General features: G+C 44.3%; 1 protein-coding gene across 1 annotated transcript in view; it reads right to left on the bottom strand.

Moving 5' to 3' along the window:
* The window catches only part of LOC115678676 (disease resistance protein RGA2-like), a 38,696-nt gene extending 11,640 nt beyond the window's left edge, over positions 1-27,056 (bottom strand). The window contains exon 1 of the mRNA XM_030602084.2: positions 27,050-27,056. Coding sequence (XP_030457944.2) covers positions 27,050-27,056 — 7 coding nt within the window. The remainder of the gene's footprint in view (positions 1-27,049) is intronic.
* Positions 27,057-27,675: the final 619 nt, after the last annotated feature.

The following is a 27,675-nucleotide window of genomic DNA, read 5'->3' as shown; positions in this document are numbered from 1 at the left end:
CAATAATATAATGGCTCACACAATCAAAACTTTCCTATGTGGGAGAAGGAAAAGCATTATTTTGTTTGTTTTACAAACAAACAATCAATAGTTACAATTTCTTACCAAAAAAAAAAAACAACCAATAGTTACAATTATAATATAGTCTACATTATAATCTTATTAGACTAACCCGATAAATAGAAATAACTCCCGTCACATAGCATGGCCTTCGACTAGTTCACTTTCAAATTTAACGTATATTGTCTTAAAATCACAACAAATGGCAAGAACAATGAGGTGCACGTGCCGAAGTGCTAGATGAAAATAATCCCATTTCAGAGAATTGATGTTTTGTGTGGAGGCTAAATATATCTGATTGACTCATTACTCAATCATTTAAACTTTAAGTGAAAGTTAATAGCAAGAACTTGCACTTTTGCGTGGTGATCCTTCACATGGTGGGGTATGAGCCACGCGGGAGCAACTGTCGCATTAAATATACACTTGGCAACATCTCCAGCCTTTATAGCTTAAATGCCTTGTGGTAATCTAAAGTTCGTTAAGCTGAATTATTGACGAATCTCTTCATTTGGGCCGTCCATTTGCCCATACATTATTAGGACAAGACTCACTATCGGATTTTTCTTATTTTTGGGTTACATTTCATTTTTTTTTCCAAATCGAATTAAACGGACGTTGTTGGTTTAAGACAAAAATAACAAATTATATCCAAGGCACGATTACATTTTCAACCATGTAATCCAACAAAGTTTAATATTCACATTACACAATTTACACTAATATTGTACGCCTTAATCCATCGACATTATGCAAACCATTATAGAATGTCACGCGAATGCTAACGCTTTTCTAATCTTTGAAAACTCTTTCTCATGGAAATCCAAGATTAATTTAGTAAGGGTGAGACTATTTTACACTCTATGTTACGCAAACCACATCCTTTTTTTAAGTAAACTAGTCAAAACGAACTTCAATAGGCATGATTATATAGCCAAATTGTGACATCCCGAATTTCGGCCCATTTTTGGGATTTATAAAACGCGTAATTTGTCAGTGTGCTTATAGTAAAATCTCGCCCGGGAACTGATCACTCCCGGTTATCATTTTAAATTAGAGATTTCGCTAGAATCGCACTCGATCAAATTTGGCCGTTATTTGGACCCCGAACTTGGCAGTCGATTTCCGGGAGTTTCGGGACAAAATAAATTGGACGGTGTCAATATTATGGTAGCCAACGTTGAGATTGTCAGGAATGATGGAAAAATGGGAGTTTTTGACCACGTGCGAATTTGGATTAGTAGGCCTCCCTCGTTATAATTTGGTCTAATTAATTTGGCCTTTGTCCCTTTTTTAAGTGCGAGGCTTATTTTGGATCGGTAGACCATTTTCGGTTTTTAATTTGGGCCATCAGATCGCATTTAATATTTGAATGAAGTTTATTTTCTTTTATTTCTCTCCCCTCTCTCTCTCCCTCTCTCTCTCCTCCGCGCACACGCTTCCCCTCCTTCTGACCGCGCACGTTCCCTCTCACTCTTTCTCTCTCTCTCTCTCTCTCTCTTCTCTCCTCTCTGCCGCACGCAACCCCCCTGCAGAAGTCCACTCACGCTCATTCTCCCCCTCCTCTCGACACCCTCTCTCCTCTCTCTTTCTTCTTCCTTCTTCTTCTCTTTCTTCTTCCTTTCTTATTTTCTCGCTTCGGTCTTCTTCCTCCCCGACGAGTCGCGTCTCGGACTCCGCTCCGCCCGACGCCGTCCCGCTCGTCGCCGCTGCCGCTCGTCGCCACCGCGCTGTCGCCCGGACCGTTGCCGGCACCCTCGTCGCCGCCACCATAGAAGCCCCCCACTCTCTCTCCTCCTCCCGGCCGATTGGGTCTGCTTCACCTTTGCCCATTTCGCCGACCGCCTTTGGGCTCGCCGGACCGCAGCGTGCCTGGCCGTCGCCCGGCCGGCTCGACCGCCGCCGCGCCGCGTCGTCCGCCAGCCCGCCGCCCGGCTGTCGCCTTCTCACTCCTCATTCAGCAAACGCGCGGCAGCTCGCCGCCCATTCTTGCCTTTCGCGCCCGACCGCGCAGTTGTTCGCCGGCTCGCCGCAAGCCGGCCCAGTCGTCGTCGTCGCCGCTCGGTGTTGCCCGGTCACCGCCGTGTTCCACCACAAACAACCGGCAAGCCCCCTTCCCTCCCCTTTCTCTCTCTCTCTCTCTCGGTTTGGCCGTGAGAGGCCTTGAGCCGGAGGAGCTCCGCCGCCGCCGTCACTGTTCCGGCGCGGATCCGTCGCCTCGCCCGGCCGTCCAGCCGTTCCATTTCTCTCTCTATCTCTGACCGCGCCCCTCTCTCTCCCTCTCTAGGCCGTGGATTAGCTTAGACCGTCGCCGTCGCTCGCGCCGTTCGCCGGAGCCCCCGCCGCCGTTACTGTTCCGGCGAGGGACCGCCGCTGTCCAGCCGCCATTACCACGTGTTCAGCTCGGTTTGAAGCTTAGGACATCCGGTGAGTTTGACCCTAAGCCCTAATTAGGACAATTTGCATTTCTAGATGGGTTTTAGGGGTTAATTAGGGTATTTTAGGGGTTAAATTGTGGAGGTTGTTAGAGGCTGATATGGTGGCTGATTTCGAGGCTTAGTGTGATGATTTAATTGAGATTTAGAGGCCCGTATTGTGCTGTGAGTCGGCTGGGCATAGGCGCCTTAATTTGGGCGAAAATGTGAATTTGGCGGGTGCAAATTGAGGACCGAGTGGAGGCCGCTATGGGCTGATTTTTGTGGCCCGTTTGGTGACCGAGAATGATGATTTAATTGAGGTTTAGTGGACTATAGTGTGCTGTGATGTGGCGAGGCATAGGTGCCGTGATTTGGACGGAATTGTGGATTTAGCGGGTGAAATTGGGAGACCGAATGGTGGCTGTCTTGGTGGCTATTTTACGGGCTTAGTGCGACAATTTAGTTGAGATTTAGTGACCCGCGAGGTGCCGTGAGATGGCTGGACAGATTGGTTCGGAGTGGTCCAAGTTTGGAGTAAGTTCGGGCTTTAAATATGGATTTTAGTGCGCGCCTCATTTGATCTTTGTGGTGGCTGATTAGAATGATGGTTTGGGGAGTTTAATGGGGCATTTTGAAGATATTTATTGGCCTAGACATTGCGGTATAGTGGCTGGCCACGACAGGATTTGATTTAGGCGAGGCGTGATCAATTTGAAGTTTAATTGTGCAATTACCGGGAATGATCGCATTGATCAATTAACTAGCTAAATGAGCCTTGTTGTGATTGATTTTAGGATGCCATGTTGCTTGTTTAGCGGGACTAAGAATGGAATAGCTTGGCGGGCCTCGAATGCGAGGGTTCTTGTTATCCCGGTTGTGTGGATTGTGCATGGATTGTGTGTCAAGTTGATGCCATGGCTGATTTGAATTGATTGTCTGATTGGGCATGTTGATTTATGAAAGTGAATATGCGTGGTGCAAATGCGCATGATTGCATCATGATTTGAGTAAGTGGTGCGATGCAAGTGAATGCCCGAGTGTGAAGTTTATGGCCATGAGTTTGCATCACGAGCATTGGCACGGCATGTGCATTTACAAGTGTGCTCGAGTGACATGTGCATTGTGATCACCTAAAATGCCCTGATGCATTTAACGCGGGGTTCAGATGAAAATTGGTGCTTGTGAATGTGTGATCACAATAAACCCTGATGCGTTTTACGCGGGGTAGTGAACCCGTCCTGAGGCGTTTAACGCGGGACGATGCCCGGATTGCCGGAAGACGGCCAACCCGATGCGTTTACGCGGGTTCGGTCCGTATATGGAGATCGGTGTTGCGCCCGATGCGTTTACGCGGCTAGAGACACCGGGGCCCGATGCGTTACGCGGGCCGAAGTGTTGGATAGTGATAGACCACGATGCGTTTTACGCGGGTCGGACGATGCGTTTAACGCGGGTCGGAGGAGAAATTGATAAATGGCAAGTATGCTAGAGTGCAAGCGTGTGAAAATGCATTGATGAGGCGTGAGCACGCGTATGAGCACGAGCATAAGCATGACATGCGTTGTGACCAAATGATGTGTACATGTGCTGCGACTGGGTCCTATGTTTTATGCTTGAACTGTAAGTGCCTAACCACGGGGGCAAGGTGAGTGTTGGATTTGGGCCCGAGGGGCCTAAGTCAATTATGATTTGCTTGGTGTATTGATTTAGTACTCGTCGGGAGGTGCACTTTAGCCTAATTTAGGTTTAGGGAATTACTCGCCGAGATTTATTCTCACTGTTGTTGAAACCCAATTTTTGAGACCCCACCTTGAGGATGCCAAAGCGTATTGAAATGTTTTGGGAGGAGCCCGGCTAGATATAGTGTTTGATCGCCGAGCCACGTACCCGCTTTTGACTTTTGAGGATGGGCTGTATATGAATATTGTATATGTTTCCCAATGTCAAAACAAGTGTATATTTATCCGTGCTGGTTGTTGTATGGCTGTCCTTGGTTAGGTGTATTTTAATGTACGGGTGGTTTTAATTACTTCCGCATGTGCTTTAAATCTCTGTATTGGGTGTTGGGTCGGCGACGCGTCCTGGGACGTCGCACACGAATCGACCTTTGCGAGGGATGTGGCGCGCCGAGGAGTGCGGGGCGTGACATCCCCGTTTGATTTGGTATCAGAGCAAGGTCAGCTCGGTCCAATTAGGTCGAAGCTTGGAGTGATAAGGAGCGGTGACCTTGGGTAGCCAGTAGGGTGACCTCGTGTGCTATGTGTACCTCCTGACTGCTTGTGTTTGATTGAGTGCTTGTTTTAGTTGATCGTAAAGTGCAGGTGCGGCAGGACCCGAGGTAAGTACGCGAATCTCCTTGGTTGAGATGTCGTGCTATTGTGTAAGATCGCATGCTGGTTGCTTGACTGCTGTTGTGTATACCTGCCTAGACCTTAGACCGGTTTAGCTTGGTTTAGGTCTCTAATTCCTGAATGGGATTATAGCAGGTAAGTGAGTGGTGTGACCTTGTGAGTTTGAGTAGTTGAAGTTGAGGTCGAGGTAGAGGTCGAGGTCGAGGTCGAGGTCTTATAGGTCTGCAAGCTGGAGTTGCAGAGGATCCCAGAGTGGATGGAATTCTGAAGGCACATGAGGAGGTTGGAATTTTAATGGGAATGATGGGAACCAAGGTTGAGAGTAAGTTAATGCAGTTAGATAGACGCAATAGCTAGTTGAGCAATTTTCGAAATTGAAACCTCCGCAGTTTGATGGGAAAAGTGACTCCGAGGCTACATCACTTTGGATCTAAGGGTTGGAAAAAGGCTTTGCAGTGTTGGGGGATGCTTTGGTAGGGGACTTCAATGGGAAGTAATTTTCGGAGAGTGCACAAGAACAGAAAAAGACAGAGTTCCTCCTGGATGTCAGTCGATCAGTACGAGGTCAAGTTTGTAAGGCTACCTAAGTATGCACCAAGGATGGTCAAGGACCATGTGGATAGGACAAAGAGGTTCGGGGATGGATTGAAATCGGAACTTTGCAATCAGTTAGTACTCTTGAGTTTTAAGGGATTTCAATGAGTTGTGTGAGACGGCTCAATGGGTAAAATGGATATGAGTGAAATGGCTGCTGCTTTGGGACCGCGGTACGCGCCGGTTAGGGACAATAGGAACTTGGGAAAAAGGTCTATGATAGAGAATATGAGACTTGTCCCTCCAGTAAGGAAGAACTGTGGAGAGCCGAACTACTACTCCGACGCCGTATGTAGGTCTTGTGGAAAAAGGCATAGAAATAGTCATTGTCAAGGTATAAGTGAAGCATGTTGTGGATGTGGACAGCAAGGTCATCGAGTGAGAAATTGCTGAACCGATAGATTAAACCACTGATGCAATCACAGTGATCGCAGGTAGGACATTAAGCGAGAGCTGCCCTGAAGATCAATCAGAATCGGCTAAGGATCTAAGGAAAAGTATATGTTTTGGCTGAGAAGGAAGCGAAGGATGTGCCGTGAAAGTCGGTATGCGTTACGAGGTGATATTGGGTGCAATAGGAGATGAATTTGAAGTTATCGCTTGAGTGGTCACGAAAGACTTATAATTAATTTTATGGTGAATAGGCGCAATCGGTCTAAGGATTTATGGATTACTGCTGATATTCTTGGACGAGTTTGGAAAGATGAGTATTGCTTAGAAATTTCAGATTTTGTAAAGGATCGATGTGATTCGTTTTTGGGAGACTGTTGGATTGGAATTGGATGGATTGAGCTTGGCCTTGAAGTATAGAAAGATAATGATTTGGTGGCTAACTAGTCGGTTGAGGAACCAAGGCTAAAGGACATAAACGAGATGTGTAATCTTCCCGATGTCTTTCCTCAGGGATTGCTGGGATTGCCACCTGAAAGGGAAGTGGAGTTTGTGGTTGAATTAACCCTAGGGACTGAGCCAATCTCGAAGCCGCTCTATAGGATGTCGCTGTCAGAGTTGAAAGAACTTAAGGTTCAGATGCAAGAATTGCTAGACAAAGGTTTTATCCGACCGAGAGCGTCTCCATGGGGAGCGCCAGTCCTGTTCGTCAGGAAGAAGGACGGGTCGTTGAGGCTGTGTATCGATTACCGTCAGCTGAGTCAAGTGACAGTCAAGAATAAGTATCCCCTCCCAAGGATTGACAACCTATTCGACCAATTGCAGGGAGCCTCGGTATTTTCTAAGATCGACCTAAGGACAGGGCATCATCAGTTAAGGATCCAAAAGGAGGTTATCCCAAAGACGGCATTCAGGACGAAGTATGGATATTATGAGTTCACGGTAATGCCGTTTGGACTAACTAATGCCCTGCTGCTTTCATGGACTTAATGAACTGAGTATCCAAGGAATTCTTAGACCAGTTAGTCATTGTCTTCATCGATGATATCCTATTGTATTCAAAGAGTCCCGAGGAACATGAGGCACACTTGGAAAAGATTTTAAGGATGCTAAGAGAGCATGCACTGTATGTTAAGTTTAGCAAGTGCGAATTTTGACTGAATCGGGTAGCGTTTGTCGGACATATAATTTCCGGAGAAGGAATCTCCGTGGATCCGGCAAAGATTGAAGCGGTGATGGATTGGCCGAGACCGACAATAGTTACGAGGTGCGGAGCTTCCTAGGGCCGACGGGGGTATTATCGACGATTTGTGGAAGGATTCTCAGCGATAGCCACTTCATTGATGATGTTGCTTAAGAAGGAAAACGAAATTCCGATGGACGGAAAAGCGCAAAGAGAGTTTTCAGGAATTGAATATGAGCCCAAGGCGTTGGATGGAGTTGCTAAAGGACTATGATTGTGATATATTATATTATCCCGGAAAGGCCAATCGGGTAGCGGATGCCTTGAGTCGGAAATCGAGCATCGCGCAATTGTTGGTCAAAGAGTGGATTTTATTGGAGGGATCGCGGCATTCAGAATTTAAGTTCGAGGTAGGACACCTCTCTAGTCTGATGGCGACATTAAGGATTGAACCGGAAGTGCAAGCCAAGATTAAGGCGTTGCAGTCTACAGACCCTGAGATTCAGAAGATTTTGGAGATGGATGGCACTAAGAGGAAACCGGACTTCCAAGTGTCCGAGGACGGAATTCTTAAGTTTCGAGGACGTTATGTGTGCCCGATGATTGGGGACTTAAGGAAGAGATTTTGTCGGAGGCTCACAGGAGCAATTATAGCATTCACCCGGGCAGCACTAAGATGTACCAGAATCTCCGACAGCACTACTGGTGGAATGGAATGAAAGTGGATGTGGCCAAGCATGTGGCCAAGTGTTTGACGTGCCAACAAGTGAAGGCACAGCATTGTAAACCTGGCGGAATGTTGCAGCCGTTGGGAATCCCATAATGGAAATGGAAGTACATTACAATGAATTTTGTAACGGGACTGCCAAGAAGCCAGAGGGGACACGACTCTATATGGGTGATAGTGGATAGGTTGACCAAGTCAGCGCACTTCCTGGCGGTGCGAAAGGACTTCGAGTTAGAAAGGCTGGCAGAGCTATATGTACGACAAGTTGTTCGTCTTCATGGGGTACCGGTGTCAATCACTTCAGACCGTGATCCCCGATTTACTGCGAATTTTTGGAAAAGTCTGCAATCGACCATGGGGACTAAGTTGCAATTCAGTACGGCCTATCATCCGCAGACGGATGGCCAGTTTGAGAGGACTATTCAGACTTTGGAGGACATGCTGAGAGCATGTGAGTTAGATTTTTCAAGACAAGTGGGAAGAACAGTTACATTTGGTGGAATTTGCCTACAATAACAGTTTTCAGCAGAGTGTCGGGATGGCACTGTTTGAGGCACTATATGGCAGGGTGTGCAGAACACCATTGTATTGGGATGAAGTGGGGGAAAGAAGTATAACGGGTCCAGAGTTTATTCGGCAATCGGTGGAAACAGTAAAGGTTATCCGGGAAAGGTTGAGAACCTGCAGAGCCGTCAAAAGAACTATGTGGACCGGGAGACGTAGGCCTTTGGAGTTTCAAGTAGGGGATCACGTTTCTCTCGAGGTATCGCCGATGAGAGGACTGTCTCGGTTTGACAAGAAAGGGAAACTAAGTCCAAGATATGTAGACCCATATGAGATTTTGGAAAGGATTGGATCGTTAGCATATCGCCTAGCCTTACCACCGAAATTGTCACAAATTCATATCATCTTCCACGTGTCGATGTTAAGGAAGTATGAACTGGACCCACCCATGAGCCGAATCATGAAGTAATGGACGTGGACGACGGGTGTCGTACGTGGAAAAGCGAGTTATAGGATCGAAGATAGAATAGAGAGAGTGTTGTGAAACAAGAAATTTCGATAGCCAAGGTAATTTGGAAACACCATGGGATTGAAAGTGCGACGTGGGAAAGTGAGGAGCTGATGCGACACCAGTACCCCCATTTGTTTGGATAACTGGGTTGGATTGTAAATTTCGAGGACGAAATTTTTGTAAGGGGGGAAGAGTTGTGACATCCCGAATTTCGGCCCATTTTTGGGATTTATAAAACGCGTAATTTGTCAGTGTGCTTATAGTAAAATCTCGCCCGGGAACTGATCACTCCCGGTTATCATTTTAAATTAAAGATTTCGCTAGAATCGCACTCGATCAAATTTGGCCGTTATTTGGACCCCGAACTTGGCAGTCGATTTCCGGGAGTTTCGGGACAAAATAAATTGGACGGTGTCAATATTATAGTAGGCAACGTTGAGATTGTCAGGAATGATGGAAAAATGGGAGTTTTTGACCACGTGCGAATTTGGACTAGTGGGCCTCCCTCGTTATAATTTGGTCTAATTAATTTGGCCTTTGTCCCTTTTTATGTGCGAGGCTTATTTTGGATCGGTAGACCATTTTCGGTTTTTAATTCGGGCCATCAGATCGCATTTAATATTTGAATGAAGTTTATTTTCTTTTATTTCTCTCCCCTCTCTCTCTCCCTCTCTCTCTCTCCTCCGCGCACACGCTCCCCCCCCCCTTCTGACCGCGCACGTTCCCTCTCACTCTTTCTCTCTCTCTCTCTCTCTCTTCTCTCCTCTCTGCCGCACGCAACCCCCCTGCAGAAGTCCACTCACGCTCATTCTCCCTCCTCCTCTGACACCCTCTCTCTTCTCTCTCTTCTTCTTCCTTCTTCTTCTCTTTCTTCTTCCTTTCTTATTTTCTGCTTCGGTCTTCTTCCTCCCCGACGAGTCGCGCCTCGGACTCCGCTCCGCCCGACGCCGTCCCGCTCGTCGCCACCGCCGCTCGTCGCCACCGCGCGTCGCCCGATCGTTGCCGGCACCACGTCGCCGCCACCATAGAAGCCCCCACTCTCTCTCCTCCTCCCGGCCGACCGGGTCCGCTTCACCTTTGCCCAGCTCGCCGACCGCTGGGCTCGCCGGACGGCCGCAGTACCTCGCCGTCGCCGGCCCAGCTCGACCGCCGCGCCACGCCGTCCGCCAGCCGCCGCCCGATCGTCGCTTCTCCTCCTCGCAGCGCAGCAGCCGAGCTCGCCGCCGCTGCCTTTCGCGCCCGACCGCTCTTGCTCGCCGGCTCGCGGCCGGCCCCCGTCGTCGTCGCCGCCTCCGGTGTTGCTGGCCGCCGTGTTCCACCACAAACAGCCGGCAAGCCCCCTCTCCCCTCTCTCTCTCTCTCTCTCTCTCTCTCTCTCTCTCTCTCTCGGTTTGGCCGTGAGAGGCCTTGAGCCGGAGGAGCTCCGCCGCCGCCGTCACTGTTCCGGCGCGGATCCGTCGCCTCGCCCGGCCGTCCAGCCGTTCCATTTCTCTCTCTATCTCTGACCGCGCCCCTCTCTCTCCCTCTCTAGGCCGTGGATTAGCTTAGACCGTCGCCGTCGCTCGCGCCGTTCGCCGGAGCCCCCGCCGCCGTTACTCGTTCCGGCGAGGGACCGCCGCTGTCCAGCCGCCATTACCACGTGTTCAGCTCGGTTTGAAGCTTAGGACATCCGGTGAGTTTGACCCTAAGCCCTAATTAGGACAATTTGCATTTCTAGATGGGTTTTAGGGGTTAATTAGGGTATTTTAGGGGTTAAATTGTGGAGGTTGTTAGAGGCTGATATGGTGGCTGATTTCGAGGCTTAGTGTGATGATTTAATTGAGATTTAGAGGCCCGTATTGTGCTGTGAGTCGGCTGGGCATAGGCGCCTTAATTTGGGCGAAAATGTGAATTTGGCGGGTGCAAATTGAGGACCGAGTGGAGGCCGCTATGGGCTGATTTTTGTGGCCCGTTTGGTGACCGAGAATGATGATTTAATTGAGGTTTAGTGGACTATAGTGTGCTGTGATGTGGCGAGGCATAGGTGCCGTGATTTGGACGGAATTGTGGATTTAGCGGGTGAAATTGGGAGACCGAATGGTGGCTGTCTTGGTGGCTATTTTACGGGCTTAGTGCGACAATTTAGTTGAGATTTAGTGACCCGCGAGGTGCCGTGAGATGGCTGGACAGATTGGTTCGGAGTGGTCCAAGTTTGGAGTAAGTTCGGGCTTTAAATATGGATTTTAGTGCGCGCCTCATTTGATCTTTGTGGTGGCTGATTAGAATGATGGTTTGGGGAGTTTAATGGGGCATTTTGAAGATATTTATTGGCCTAGACATTGCGGTATAGTGGCTGGCCACGACAGGATTTGATTTAGGCGAGGCGTGATCAATTTGAAGTTTAATTGTGCAATTACCGGGAATGATCGCATTGATCAATTAACTAGCTAAATGAGCCTTGTTGTGATTGATTTTAGGATGCCATGTTGCTTGTTTAGCGGGACTAAGAATGGAATAGCTTGGCGGGCCTCGAATGCGAGGGTTCTTGTTATCCCGGTTGTGTGGATTGTGCATGGATTGTGTGTCAAGTTGATGCCATGGCTGATTTGAATTGATTGTCTGATTGGGCATGTTGATTTATGAAAGTGAATATGCGTGGTGCAAATGCGCATGATTGCATCATGATTTGAGTAAGTGGTGCGATGCAAGTGAATGCCCGAGTGTGAAGTTTATGGCCATGAGTTTGCATCACGAGCATTGGCACGGCATGTGCATTTACAAGTGTGCTCGAGTGACATGTGCATTGTGATCACCTAAAATGCCCTGATGCATTTAACGCGGGGTTCAGATGAAAATTGGTGCTTGTGAATGTGTGATCACAATAAACCCTGATGCGTTTTACGCGGGGTAGTGAACCCGTCCTGAGGCGTTTAACGCGGGACGATGCCCGGATTGCCGGAAGACGGCCAACCTGATGCGTTTACGCGGGTTCGGTCCGTATATGGAGATCGGTGTTGCGCCTGATGCGTTTACGCGGGCTAGAGACACTGGGCCTGATGCGTTTACGCGGGCCAGGAAGTGTTGGATAGTGATAGACCTGATGCGTTTTACGCGGGTCGGACCTGATGCGTTTAACGCGGGTCGGAGGAGAAATTGATAAATGGCAAGTATGCTAGAGTGCAAGCGTGTGAAAATGCATTAATGAGGCGTGAGCACGCGTATGAGCACGAGCATAAGCATGACATGCGTTGTGACCAAATGATGTGTACATGTGCTGCGACTGGGTCCTATGTTTTATGCTTGAACTGTAAGTGCCTAACCTGCAGGGCAAGGTGAGTGTTGGATTTGGGCCCGAGGGCCTAAGTCAATTATGATTTGCTTGGTGTGTTGATTTAGTACTCGTCAGGAGGTGCACTTTAGCCTAATTTAGGTTTAGGGAATTACTCGCTGAGATTTATTCTCACTGTTGTTGAAACCCAATTTTTCAGACCCCCAGCCTTGAGGATGCCAGGCGTATTGAAATGTTTTGGGAGGAGCCCCGGCTAGATATAGTGTTTGATCGCCGAGCCACGTACCCGCTTTTGACTTTTGAGGATGGGCTGTATATGAATATTGTATATATTTCCCAATGTCAAAACAAGTGTATATTTATCCGTGCTGGTTGTTGTATGGCTATCCTTGGTTAGGTGTATTTTAATGTACGGGTGGTTTTAATTACTTCCGCATGTGCTTTAAATCTCTGTGTTGGGTGTTGGGTCGGCGACGCGTCCTGGGACGTCGCACACGAATCGACCTTTGCGAGGGATGTGGCGCGCCGAGGAGTGCGGGGCGTGACACAAATATTTATTGAACTTGCCTTTCTAGTTTCTTCACAGAAAAATTATCAAAAAATTCTTAAACATATTGCACTTATGGTGTGATTCATTGCAATCTAGTCCATTTCCTTTGATACCATGCATTGATTCTAGGGTAATACCGTGAAAAACCATAAACTTGTGCACATGTGACAAATTTACCCCAAACTACATTTTTTGCCACGAAAATCTCAAACTGGTATATCTGTGATAAATTTACCCCAAACTAATATTTTGATAATAAAAAACCCCAAACTGGTACGTTTGTGGCCAATTTACCCTCCATTAGTTTCAGTTAAATTGAATTAATACCACGAAAAATTACAAACTGGTACACATGTGAAAAATGGAGGGTAAAACCCTAAACTGGTACACCAGTCAACTGTTACGTGTAATCCAACTCAGCAATTTGATGGTAAAATTTAACGGAAACTAACGAGGGGTAAATCTATCACGGGTGTACCAGTTGAGGGTTTTTGGTGGTCAAAGAATTAGTTTGGGATAAATTTATCATAGATGTATTAGTTTAGAATTTTTCATGGTATTAACCCTTGATTCTATGTTTATTTTCAAAAGTAATTATATAAACCTATTTATTGAAATATGGGTTGAATCCTAGCAAGTGCACTTGCATTTTTTCCTTATTAGGGACTACGTAAGTTCTAATTGGCACGTTACATGAGATATGATTGGGAATATAAATATAAAATCACTTCAAAAGCAAAATATGTTTGCCTGAGTACAATATTGTTTTTTTATTATAATCGTATAATACATTAATTGATTGAGGCATTCTCCCTTTTTATTTAACTTGTGTCTATTATTTTTTAAAATATCTTATTTAGTTCCATTCAAGTGGCTATATTTATCAAATTTTATCTAAATTTTTATTGTCTAAAATATAATTATTGATATTTATTTTTTCTATTACCAGCATATTAGTTAATTTAGTTTTCTCCTATTTTCCATATTTACATATTTTTTACAGCAATTAAGAGTAAAAGATAAATTTCATATTTTATCAAAAAATTTATATTTTCTCTCCGTGGCTCTGATATCGAATGACGAGAAGGTGCCAAGCCCACCACCGCAGCTATGGAAGTCGCTGGCCTCTCGTGACCATGGATCCGAAGGTCGTGACCTCCATAGCAGTGAGTCACACAGCCTCAGCGCAGAGAGAAAGATGGAGAGGCGCCATAAAAAGTCGAGCGGCCGAGGGGCCGATGTCGCCTCATGGTGGAGGCACGATGACGAGGGCTCTTGCCAGCAATGGTCAATGGCGTCATGGCGACTGGTTCGAAAGATCTTCGTTGTCCGCATTTACGTTCATTCTCTTATTTCCTCAACCCTGGTGTTACGGGGAAGAGGACCATAGATGAAATAAAGAAAAGAAAATATATAAAAATAATAATGAATAAAAAAATAGAACACATTCGACCATCCATCTTTAATGGTTAAGAATTTAAGATGTGTTCTCACAAAAAAAATGACTTACTTTAATGGTTAATAAAAATTGCTAAGAATTAGAGTCCGGGTTGGATTGGGTATGTGTTGGGTCCGGATCAGGTCGAATTGAGTATGGGTTGCTAAACTTGTATCGTACAAAAAGTGGGTCGATTGGGGTCGGGCCTATTTTCAACCCATCCAAATCCGATATGATAAACACGTTTGACAGGTCTAAATGACTGAGCTCAAATATACACATACATAAAGTAGCAGCTCCACGGTTTTTCCCTCAAAAATCTAGCAGGGGGCTCCGCGATACTGGGATTGAATTGCAATATCGAAGTTAAATGGAGACCTTTTTTTAAAAATTTCTAACTTATTTATCCTGGCGTATTATGAGGATTGCCCCCGACCAGGTTCTCCCCAAAAATGAATAATTAGATAGATAGATAAAGAGTTTTTCTTCTTATACCAGATTAAGTGTCAGAGTTTCGTGGTCTACTCATTCTTGTGGAAGGTCGACCTCACGGACTTGCGAGACATAAGCAAGCACCTGAACATAAAATTATGTACAGACTATACCAAGAAAAAGACAGACACTGACAAAATCATTGACAGCATAAAAAAAACAGGCTTGAGAATCAAGCATCACTGCACATGATACATGGAGACTCCTGCAAAACATCATTGGAAAGTCCCTTAAGGCAGTAGACGAGAAATATCACTCACCAACCTAAACCTCTTTTAGGAGCGTCATTTTTAAGCACTAGGGTAGAAACCAACAGCAGTCGATCATATGAGCATCATATGCTAGAGTTTGACATAAAGTTAGAGCGAATAAGAATTCAAATCCTAGAATTTTACATAAAGTTAGAGCGAATGAGAATTCATATCTTAGGATTTGACATAAAGTTAGATATAAAGTTAGAGCCAACGAGAATCATATCCTAGGATTTGACACCAACACGTGTTCCTTTGAAGTTCAAACTTCAAATTATATGATCCAATAATACTTTTACTTAATATAGTTCACATCATGATATTGTTAAAACAACCCCAAAATAAAAATACTGGAAAATAACACAAACAATTCTTGAATTTTGGCCCACTGTGCAATTTGATCCTTGAACTTTAACCTAATGTTCAATGTGATCTATAAACTTTTAATTTGTTCAATATGGTCCCTGGATTTTTTGTGTACGTTCAATTTAGTCCATGAACTATATGAAAATATTCAATGTAGTCCTTCCATTAATTCAAGTTCAGAGACTACATTGAATATTTTCATATAGTTTAGGGACTAAATTGAACATGTGCCAAAAGTCCAAGGATCACATTGAATAAATCAAAAGTTCAGGGACCACATTGAACATTAGGCTAAAGTTCAAGGACTACATTGAATAAAGGGAAAAAACCACCAAAAACCCCAAACTTTGTCATCTGTGACACATTTACCCCGAACTTTTTTTTGTGACACCAAAAACCCCGAACTTTGCTTTTTGTGACACATTTACCCCAATGTATTTAGTCCATGGGCATTTTCGTCTTTTCTGCTTTTTCTTTTTTTTTCCTTTCCGCTTAGGGGCTCACGCCGGCCGGGTTCGCCTGCGCTGGCTGGCCGCGGCCGAGCGAGGCGGCCTCGCCGAATCCGGCGAGGGCGGCCTCGCTGGCGCCGGGCGAGGTTCGCCCTCGCCCGGGCGAGCGAGGCGGCCTCGCCCGACGCCGGCGAGGGCCGCCCTCGCCCTACTCGAGGAGGTCAACCTCGCGGCGTCGGGCGAGGGTCGACCTCGCCTCGAGCTCTGGGCGAGGGCCCTGCCCGCCGGACCGCGAGGGCCGCCCTCTGGCTCGACGCCGCGGGAGGTCGACCTCGCCGGATCGGGCGAGGGCCGCCCTCGCCGGCCCGAGCGAGGCGGACCTCGCCCGACGCCGGCGAGGGTCGCCGCCTCGGGCGAGCGAGGGCGCCCCTCGCCCGACTCAGCGAGGTCAACCCTCGCCCGACGCGGCGCGAGTGGTCGACCTCGCCGGACGGCGGCAGGCGGCCTCGCTCGCCCGGGCGAGGCGGCCCTCGCCGGCGCTCGGCGAGGGTCGACCTCACCCGAGTCGCGAGGCCTCCCGCGCCGGATCTGCGAGGGCCGCCCTCGCTCGACGCCGGCGAGGGTCGATTCGCCCAGATCGGGCGAGGGCCGCCCTCGCTCGCCCAAGCGAGGCGGACCTCGCCCGACGCCGGCAGGGTCGCCGCTCGGGCGAGCGAGGGCGGCCCTCGCCCGACTCGGCGAGGTCGACCCTCGCCCGACACCGGCGAGGGTCGACCTCGCCCGAGCCGGGCGAGGGCCGCCTCGCTCGCCCAGCGAGGCGAACCTCGCCCGACGCCGGCGAGGGCCGCCCTCGCCGGATCTAGCGACGGCCGCCCTCGCTCGACGCCGGCGAGGCTGACGCCGGCGAGGCCCCCCCTCGCCGGAAAGGAAAAAAAAAAGAAAAAAAAAAAGAAAAAGCAGAAAAGACGAAAATGCCCATGGACTAAATACATTGGGGTAAATGTGTCACAAAAAGCAAAGTTCGGGGTTTTTGGTGTCACAAAAAAAAGTTCGGGGTAAATGTGTCACAGATGGCAAAGTTTGGGATTTTTGGTGGTTTTTTCCCTTGAATAAATTAAAAGTTCATGGACCAAATCGCATAATTGGCCAAAGTTCAGGGATGTTTGTGACATTATCCCTAAAAATACCTCATGCCACATAGCATTGATATTTGACTAGTCCACTTTCAACTTTGCACTTAAGGGCAAAGGTCCATGCCAAACTAGTATGTTATTTCTTAAAGTACGAATGTGTAAAAAATGGGGAAATTTTGTAATCTATAAACTTTAGTATAATTGCCCCGCAGTGGATGCAAGAACTTAGATTAAGAGGGAGAAAAATAACAAAGATTTCGCAATAGTGTAAACCTATGGGTCATGATATAAAATTTATATGATTAGTCTTAACACGTGTATATTGTCTCAAAATTGTAGAAAATGGGAGGGAAAATGAGATATATGTGTGAGTGCGTTAGATGAAAGTAATACCTCGCGCCACATAGCATAGATCTTTGACTAGTCCACTTTCAAGTTTGCACTTAAGGACAAAGGTAGATGCCAAACTAGCATGTTATTCCTTAGGGTTAATACTATGAAAAACTCTAAACTGGTACATCTATAATAAATTTACCCAAAATTAATTTTTTGACCACCAAAAACCTAAAACTAGTACACCCGTAACAAATTTTTTCTCCGTTAGTTTTCGTTAAATTTTACAGTCAAATTGCTGAGTTAGATGACACGTGGCAGTTGACTGGTGTACCGGTTTGGGGTTTTACCCTCCGTTTGTCACAGGTGTACTAATTTTGTGATTTTTCTTGATATTAATCTAATTTAACGAAAATTAACAGAGGGTAAATTTATCACAAATGTACCAGTTTTGGGTTTTTGGTGATCAAAAAATAGTTTGAGGTAAATTTGTCACAGGCGTACCGGTTTAGGGTTTTCGAAGGTCAAAAAATTATTTTGAGATAAATTTGTCACGGGTGTACCAGTTTAGGGTTTTCAAAAGTCAAAAAATTAGTTTGGGGTAAATTTATCACATGTGTACCAGTTTGGAGTTTTTTGTGATATTAACCCTATTCCTTAAAGTACAAATGTGTAAAAAATGGGAAAATTTTGTAATCTATAAACTTTGATATAATTGCCCCTCAGTGGATGCAGGAACTTCGATTAAGAGGGAGAAAATAACAAAGATTTCGCAATAGTGTAAGCTTATGGGTCATGATATAAAATTTTATATGATTAGTCTTAACTCGTGTATATTGCCTCAAAATTGTAGAAAATGGGAGGGACAATGAGATACATGTGTGAGGGTATTAGATGAAAGTAATCTAAGTGAATTGGAACCATTATTTTTTGTTGACTAACCACTCGTTGGTTTAAAATTTTTAAGTGAAAAGTGGACTTCATATGATGTAAGTGGGCACTAACTCATACTTTTGGTCGGCCAGTCCACAGGATGAGGTATGTGCCAAAAGGAAGACTAAGATGTCGTGTGCATTAATATATCGAGTTGGACACATTTTCATTCAAAATCTTAAACCTTCTTTAAAATAAGATTTTATTTAGTTGGATGGACTAATGATGAATCTCTTTATATTGTTCACACCGATGCACACTAATATATTTCTTATATTCGATCGGGTTCCCTTTTTTTTTTTCCAAATTGAACTAAGTTGTAGTAATTTTATAGAAAAAGTAACAATAAGATATAACCAAGACATGATCACGCATTGAATAATGTATTCATGAAAAGTTTAGAAATTCACATTATGTAGTTACAATTATAATATAGTCTACATTATAATCTTATTGGAATAAGCCACAAATAAAAATAACTCCCGTCACGTAGCATGGGTCTTTGACTAGTTCACTTTCAAAATTAACGTATATTGTCTGAAAATTGCAACAAATGGCAAGAACAACGAGGTGCACATGCCGAAATGCTAGATGAAAATAATCTTATTTCAGAGAATTGATGTTTTGTGTGGAGGCTAAATATAATAGTAAGAACCTGCACTTTTGCGTGGTGATCCTTTACATGATAAGGTATTGGCCACAAGGCAGCAACCGCCGCATTGAATATACACTCCAGTCTTTAAAGCTTAATGGCCTTTTGGTAATCCACAGTTTTTTTTTGTGTTCAGAGGTAATCCAAAGTTTGTTCAGTTGAATTAGTAACGAATGCCTCTTCATTTTGGGCCGTCCATTTGCCCATACATTACTTGGACATGACTCACAATCGGATTTTTCTTATTTTTGGGTTACATTTCATTTTTTCCAAATCGAATTATATGGACGTTGTTAGTTTAAGATAAAAATAACAAAGTATATCCAAGACATGATTACATTTTCAACCATGTATCCCAACAAAGTTTAATAATCATATTACACAATTTGCACTAATGTTGTGCGCCTTTAATCCATCAATATTACATGGAACATTATAGAATGCCACGGGAATGCTATCACTTTTCTAATCATTGAAAACTCTTTCTCATGGAAATCCAAGATTATTTTAATAAGGGTGAGACTATTTTCAGGAAAATTGTCCAGAAAATCCTAAACTTATTGCACTTTTGCCAATTCAGTCATAAACCTTTCAACTTTGCCAATTGAGTCCTAAACATTTTCATTTTTTGTCAATTTAGTACATACGGCTAATTTTGGCCGGAAATCGCTGACGTGAACACCGAGTAGCCACATTGTGCTGACGTGGACATTTTTAAATAATTTTTTAATTTGTTATGGTTTTTTTCTTTTTTTTTCCTTTTCCTTTTTTTTTGGGTTTTGGAGTTAGGATCGGTGAGGGTGGCCGGCCGACCCTCGTCAGCCAGAGGTGTCTCACGCCCCGAACCCCATCGAGCACGCGACATCCCTCTTTGGTCGAATTAGTGCGACATCCCAAGAAACGTCGCCGACCAAAATTAACCCATCAGAGTTTAATCGCGGCGGAAACATCAAACACCCAAACAATAATTTACCTGGGGTACTAGGGAGAATAAATTGCCAAACCACCAAATCACCAACTATACTTCGATTTAAGTACAATATCCATTTACAACATAAATGTATGCCACAACCGCCAATTTACAAACCACAAAGCAAAATATGCACATTGGACTACGAAACTGCAAACCACCGTTATCACAAAAGATTAGTAGCCTGAGTAACGCTACACTAAAATGGAACACTTCCAAACTCTTCCTCAGCTCCAAAACTAATCCCTACGCCCTCTAGATGGCATCCACTCTGACTCACTCTTTTCGGAATCCTCATCTGAATCCTCATCAGGCACGTGCTCATCCGTCGACTCCGAATCGGCCTCCATCTCGATCGAGAATTCTATCACATCATGATCAGAGTGCATAACAGTTCCAAAACGCTGCGACGGCGGCGGAAGGTTCATGGCTCGGGCGGGTGCTCTGAAATGGTTTGGTTGAAACAACCATGAGACACTTCTCAATAAGTTCACAACCTAAACCTTACTTAGGCTTCCACGTATTTCAGACAAGTCCAGACACCGAATCAAGCAACACACAAACAACATCCACACAATCGTACTAACAATCACATGCGATCCTACCTGGGATCCATCATGCAAATCCCCGCATGTCAAACAATAATACAGCCAATTCATTTATATCCATACTCATCCAGCACCATATCACGCGAGGCAAACCACACTCACACACTAACTCTCGCCATGCGTCGACTTTCACAAACCTCACGCGTCAAACCAAATCCGGCTCACTCTCAACTTTTCCACCACTACCGCGCCCGCGTAAAACGCATCAGGCCAACGGTCTTCTAACCTCGTCAGGCATCGTCATCCCATCGGGCCGGGCATCGTCACCTCGTCAAGGACGGCATCATCCCGCGGAAACGAACACGCCTCAGGACGGAATCCTACATTCTCAACTTTCCTTCTCTACCGTGCCTGCGTAAAACGCATCAGGCCAACGGTCTTCTGACCTCGTCAGGCATCGTCACCCCGTCGGGCCGGGCATCGTCACCTCGTCAGGGACGGCATCGTCCCGCGTAAACGTACACGCCTCAGGACGGAATCCTACCCCGTGTAAACGAACACGCCTCAGGGTACCACTTTTCCGACCATTCCAATCATCTCATACCATCGTACCACACGTGCCACATGGTCACACATCACACACGGCCACACAATCCCACGCCACACATGCCTTACACCAACACACATTACCATCACACAATCACGCCACACGGCCACTCAGTTGGCCAATCACACGCGGCCCGTGCACGCAACAGTTCACATACACTTTTCATGCTCACCAAGCATTCGATATGGCCTATTTGACAATTCATTCAGTCCGGCCCAAGCGTGCACACAATCAAGCATATTTCAATCCATCAAATCTCGGTACAATAAACACACAAGGCCACTCACGGGCCCACAAACACAGCCACGTTCAAAGGCACAAATTCAACATTTCCACGCATAATTCAAGTCATAACGGGCACCACAACACAGCCACATCACAGCCCATTCAAACCGACACAATTCGTCTCCAAATCGGACTATATGTCCGTCATTTCAATCCACAACATCCGGCACTCTAATCAGTCTCACTCCAGCCCCGAAACATCCTCATTTCATCCTCAAATTAATTCATACAACACACATTCAAGCATAAATTCCAGTCCTCTTGGCAGCAACTATTCAACCTCGTCACCCCCACCATTCCGCTCATAAAAATGAATATCCAAAGAATCGGGGTAATTTTAGGCAGTTTACACAGTGACCGAAATCCCATCAAATAAATAGTAAACGAACTCCAAAAATTCTGAAATTTGGATATGTTGCGTAAAACATCTTGATAAACATTTTCCGTGAAGAACTCGATACCCAGTTCCAACTGTAAACACCTCTTTTGGTCACTTGATGTCAGATGAAAATCAACTCGCTCTAACAGACCGTTTTGTCCTCAAAATACATTTATTTCAATACCCAAATTACCTTGAAAAGCCTTGAAATTTTTATATGTCATAGTCACAAATTTCCCCAACAAGTTTTGTGAAGGAAGTATTTTGAAAATGGGTCTGGAAAAATTTATAAAAATTTGAACAGACCCGGAGGTCGGGATGAACAGTGTTCCGGGCAGCTTCAATACGGTCCGAAAATGGGTTTTCGTGCTACCCAAATGACCTCAAAAAATTCCAAATTTAAAATATGTTATACTTCAATATGTTGGGAGCAACTTTCATGAAGAAAACTTCCTCAAATTCGGCCCACAAAATTCTCTACAAAAATAGCAAATCGAAGACGTACAGTGACCGCGAATCCGCGATTCACACCGAACTTCAAAAATTCAAGTTCCAGCTCTAACCCAGCTCACAAATCAGCCTTAACTTGTCTCTAAATTGGTCTCTAGATCACCATAATCCAGCCCACTTCTCAGCCATGATCCGTCCACAAATCCGGCACTTAAATCCATCACAATCAGCCCCTAATCTAACTCTAAACCGTGTCTAAACGAACTCGTTAATACCCGACGTCCTAGGCAAGGGTTAAATTGCGACTTACCGGACTCTAGACTAGCGCGGCTAGAGCGGAATAGCGGTGGCAATCGGCGGGGATGGCGACGAATGGCGGCACGGCTCGGCGGCGATCGGCCAAGGGGAGAGAGAGAGAGAGAGAGAGAGCTCACGGTTGGGGGGGGAGGGGCTTCACGGTGGAGAGGGGGAATGAGGAGAGAGAGAGAGTGGGTCTAGACTAAAATAGTGACTTTTGACCAAAACGGCAATTGACCAAAATACCCCTCTCTCACAATTTTGATCCAACGGTCCAGATTCGATCTTATCTTGAAATCAACGGCCCAGATCGAATCTCACTCAAAATATCCAAGGGTAATCTTGTAATTTCTCAAAAAGTCCAAGGGCAAAATTGTCTTTTCCAAATTTTAGGGCAAAATTACCAAAATGCCCTTTGCCCATAAAACTAACCCTTTAATAATCCTTAGGGGTAAAATGGTCACTTTCTCCGTTTCTCGCCGAAATCGAATTTTTCTGAAGGAATCGAGGCAGTCCAAAATTGCACGTTACAACCGCAACGTCGTCCTAACGTCCCGTCGTGACTTCCAAATGTTCCGGTGTCCAATTTGGGCCAAATTAAATAATCAAATTTTATTAAACGCAACTCAAGCGTTTCTCAGACTAACGAGCGGCTCGTTGGGAAAATTCGCATATTCGACCCGTGACTGATACTAAATCGAGTCACGTGCAATTTATTCAGACCGTTACGACTTCGGTTGTCAATAAAATCGCGAGGATCAATTACTAGATCCGAGGGGCACGATCGTTCGATATAGGTTCAGGATCGTTCATCAATTCATTTCGTGGTCCAGCGGTATCACCCGCGATCCACTACTGTGACAGTGGCGAACTGACCCCTGACTATCCTTAGATCGGCCAACAGTGGCTCAAAATATCACCTCGACGATTTTATGGTCGTAAGTCAATTCATGATCGAATTTTCGTTTAGTCGTACGAATTTAATTCCCCGATTAGCCTTTCCCTAATGGTTAGCATCCCAGGAATGATCAGTTCCGGGTTAGAACTAACTACGAGTACATTCATAAAACTCAGTATTTTATAAATCCCAAATGGACTATTTTTCAGGATGTCACAAGGTGAGGGCCCGCGATCCTCACTAGCTCTAGGCAAAGGCGTCACGGCCCTTGCCAGCTCTGGCTAGGCGAGAGCTTGGCGGCCCTCGCCGACCCCAGGCAAGGTGCTTGGCGGCCCTCGCGAGCCCCATGCCCTCGCCTAGCCAAATGTGGGCGCGGGTTTGCCCGCCCTCGCTTTGGCTAGTGACGGCATCGTGGCCCTCACCCAGAGCTGGCGAGGTCGCAACGCCCACGTCCATAGCCGGCGAGGGTCGGTCAGCCACCTTCGCCGGCCCTAACTCCAAAAGCCAAAACAAAACAAAGAAAAGGAAAAAAAAAAAAAAAGAGGCAAAAACCATAAAAATTCAGAAATTATTAAAATATTATTTAAAAATATCCACATCAGCGCCACGTGGCCACCTAACGTCCATGTCAATGATTTCCGACCAAAATTGGCTAGGTGAACTCAATTGGTAAGAAGTGAAAAGGTTTATGATTCAATTGGTAAAGTTGAAAAGTTTATGATTGAATTAGCAAAAGTGCAATAGATTTAGGACTTTTTGGATAATTTTCCTGACTATTTTCACACTGTATGTTACTTAAACCACATCCTTTTTTAAGTAAACTAATCAAAATGAACTTCAATAAGCATAAACATCTAGCCAAATATTTGTTGAACTTGCCTTTCTAGTTTCTTCACTCAACCTAAGTCTAGGAACAATAAATTTCTTCTTTTTTTCTATGTATAATTCTCTCATGTTAAATGGAACTTTATTTACTTCCGTATTTTTTATTTATTTTTAGCCAAAAACCTGTTGTTGTTTATCCAATAAAAGAACCAATTTTAGAAATATTAGAAAGCTTTCTTCTACAAATAAAGAAAGCAAGACTTTAGCCCTGCAATGCTAGCATCAAATATTTTTTGATATAAAATCCATAATTTTCTAAAATGTTGTTTTTCAGATAGTCATCAAGTCGAATCAAATAAGCTTCCATCTTTCTTCTGTTAGCAAAAAATATTATTTTTAAAATAACAATAGAGATGAAATGAAACAAAAAAAAAAAGAATACTCAAAATCGAAACTCTCACACAATGATCTCTCATATTTTTAGCATTATAAATTCAGAATGATCAATTAGCTATGAAAAATATACAGCTTTTAATTTCTCAAGCCATTGGCCATAGCCATTTGAATAAAGAGAATTATCTGTAATTTCATTGAGAATCCAAAAACTGGAGATTCGGTCATGATATTTTTGGAAAAACTGTGTAACTAAATTCTATGAAAGCCTAAATTTAATTTGCTATTCCGGAGCATGCTTACGCTCCGATCTCCTAAACAAATCCATATTGTTTTGTAATTCGTAGGCTGACAATGTTTCTTGGATAAATTCTTACTATAAACAAACTTTCGAAATCAGAAAAGTAGGTGAGAAGACTTAAATTTCAGAATCTCTTATCAGGTGCCTATAGTAAATAAAATAAAATAAAAACAAGACGATTAGTGTGATGCATAGATTGATTTGGCGTTGGATTTATGTCCATTTGATTGAACATTATTTTGACGGAATTGGATACGTCCCAATTAGTTGTTTCGCATTCAAACGTAGTGTTTACATGCATACGTAAGGTGTATTGACTATTATATCGCATTGGGTTCATGCCCGCTTGATTGAATATTAATTAGTTGGGGTTGGATTCGTCTCTGTTAGTTGTTTCGATTCTAACTTAGTTATTGCATGTCAACACGGGGCGTACTGGCTATTATTTGGCATTGGATTGTTGGTTGTCACGGATTGGGTTCATCCATTTGCTTCACATGCAGTGCATATTCTCGAAAAGACACTAATTGCACATGGCACGATGGAGTCGAGTCGTCTTCTGCCCCCATGATGTGGCAATTTCACCTAAGGGCGGGCAATGAAGTTTTGAATTTTTAAAACCCAAAGTAGAATTATATATATTTGAACTAGGAAATACCATGCTATTGCACGATAGAAGTTAACCAACAAATGTTTTAGCGAAAGGGCTACGTGGGGCACTAATCATTTTATATTCGTAACTGAACTCTTGGCCTATATACTTAATTATAATAGTCCAATTGACTTCTAGGTGATTAATCAAGTTCTCCCAAACATCTAGAATTTTAAAATCCGGATAACTTTGGGAAGGCGAGGTGCTACAAGGAGCATTCTGTTACCCGTCCTTACTAATTCGTTTAGTTGTGTTGGCTCAACGAGGCTAATGTGACAGAAATTATCATGTGAAGCTAACCTGGCACTCCACATTAGCAAAATGCACATGAATGAAAGACAAAAGGGGAGAGAAACAAAGAGGGGTAGGGATAGGAAGGTGCTCCGCCCTAGACCTTTCAAACGGGTGGATTGAGTCATAAATGGTCCAACCCAAATTGACTCATTTAACCTGTTTATGATCAATTTATTGCAATGCAAAATTCTCGACCCAAACCCGACCCGACCCATTTAACTAAATCTAGGAAAGCTTGTTTGTTATGATTTTTTTTTTAAATTATATTGTTAAAACACTTTCGTGCAATACACATCTAGTGTACAATTTCTAAAAAAATTGAGGCTCCGTATATTTCGCAGAAAATGTGACATTTCTAAAAAATATTTTCTAGGAAGTCATTTTATTTTCTGATATTTTGGCTGAAACCTGAAAATTGACTGGAAAATATTTTCCGCCATTTGGTATGAAAAATCTAATTTGATTTTCCTCTGTGCACTCATTTTAATAATTTTTATTTTTATTTATTTGAAAAATATATTTTTCTTTTTTTCTTTCTTTTTCTTTTCCTTTTTTCTTTTTTCTTCTTCCTCCACCGGTAGCCGGCCGCCAAAGAATAAAAATACTATAAAAAATTATTAAAAAATTTAGAAAAAATAAATAAATAAGAATGACATGTTTATGATTCACTTAAGCTTGTTAGGTAATACATTTAAGACCCATTAAGTTAATAGACAACCTATTTATGACCCATTTAAGCTTATTTTTAAAATTAAAGCCAACCCATTTATGACTCACAATCATTAAATATGAGTTAATATATGGGTTATTGACCCATTTTGCCACCTTTACTTCGCCCCTCCAATTCGCGAAGGGCAACTAGCCGTCGCTATTACTCGAGCGAGGGTTATTGCCCTTGCCACCAAGCCTAGTAGCAGCACCTAATCAAATCACCACTACAAATCTAGACAAGGGCTACGAGGTACTCATTGCCGTCCCCAATTTGCGCGGGAGCACGCCCAAGGGCTTGATCATAAGCGGCAGAAAAGTATCAAAAAAGTCCTAAACTTATTGCATTAATACCAATTCAGTCCTAAACTTTTCAATTGGACTAATTTAATCCTAAACCTTTTCACATTGGTACTAATTCAGTCCATTTGGCCAATTTGGGCAAGAAATTGCTGATGTGGATGCCGGCCGGCGTTGACGTGGATATTTTTTATAATTTATAATAATTTTTAAAAAATTTGTTGAATTTTTTTAATAATTTTTTGGATTTTTTCCCTTCCCCTTTTCTTTCCCTTTTCTTTTTGCTAGTGCCGGTGGCCAGTCGCCTACCACAAGCCACGGTCGGTGAGGGCTGGCCTCGCTTGAGCAAGGGTCGCTCTCACTAGCCACAAGCGAGAATCGGCCTCGTCGAGCCACACCTAAGCTTCATAGAGGCCCCCCTCCCCCTCACCAGATCTGGTGAGGCTGACCCTCACCTAGGTGAGGCGCAGCGAGGCCACCCTGGCCTCAGTGAGGGTTGGCCTCGCCAGATCTGGTGAAGGGGGCCTCGCCAAAGCTCACCGGCCATGGCCTATGGCCATCGGCTAGCGACTAGCCATCGGCACCAGCAAAAAGAAAAGATAAAGAAAAGGGAAAGGAAAAAAAATCCAAAAAATTATTAAAAAAATATCCACGTCAGCATTGGTTGTGCCACGTATAACGGCCGGCGTTCACATTAACGATTTCCGGTCTAAATTGGCCGAATGGACTGAATTGGTACTAATGTAAAAAGATTTATGACTAAATTGGTCCAATTAAAAATTTTAGGTCTAAATTGGTATCAATACAATAGGTTTATGACTTTTTTTGGTACTTTTTCCGGTCGTCGCTAGAAGTGAATGGGGCGAATCACCTCCGCAAACATTCAAAGAGGGTTTTCGGAGGCCCTCACCTGTGGTGGAGCATTGGTGGCCCTCCCTTCTCCCTTTTCTCACGTTTTATTGTATTATGTTTCTGATGTAGGACGCTAAGAGCATATCTTAGAAAAGCTACATGCAAATAATTGGCAGTAGAAGGCAGACAGACACAAATCAAATAAGTTTGTGGACTTACTTGCTTAAAAAAGTTTAAGAAACAGAACACACGTTGATAAGATAAAGGGATCAAAAGTGTACTTTCATTATAATATATAAAACAAAAATATATAT

Source organism: Syzygium oleosum, unplaced genomic scaffold (assembly GCF_021117445.2).
Source record: "Syzygium oleosum isolate NSW1041296 unplaced genomic scaffold, Sole_v2.1 Sole_v2.10, whole genome shotgun sequence".
Classification (NCBI taxonomy): domain Eukaryota; kingdom Viridiplantae; phylum Streptophyta; class Magnoliopsida; order Myrtales; family Myrtaceae; genus Syzygium; species Syzygium oleosum.
Note: the sequence above shows the minus strand (reverse complement) of the source record. Positions and strands in the feature narration are given on the sequence as shown.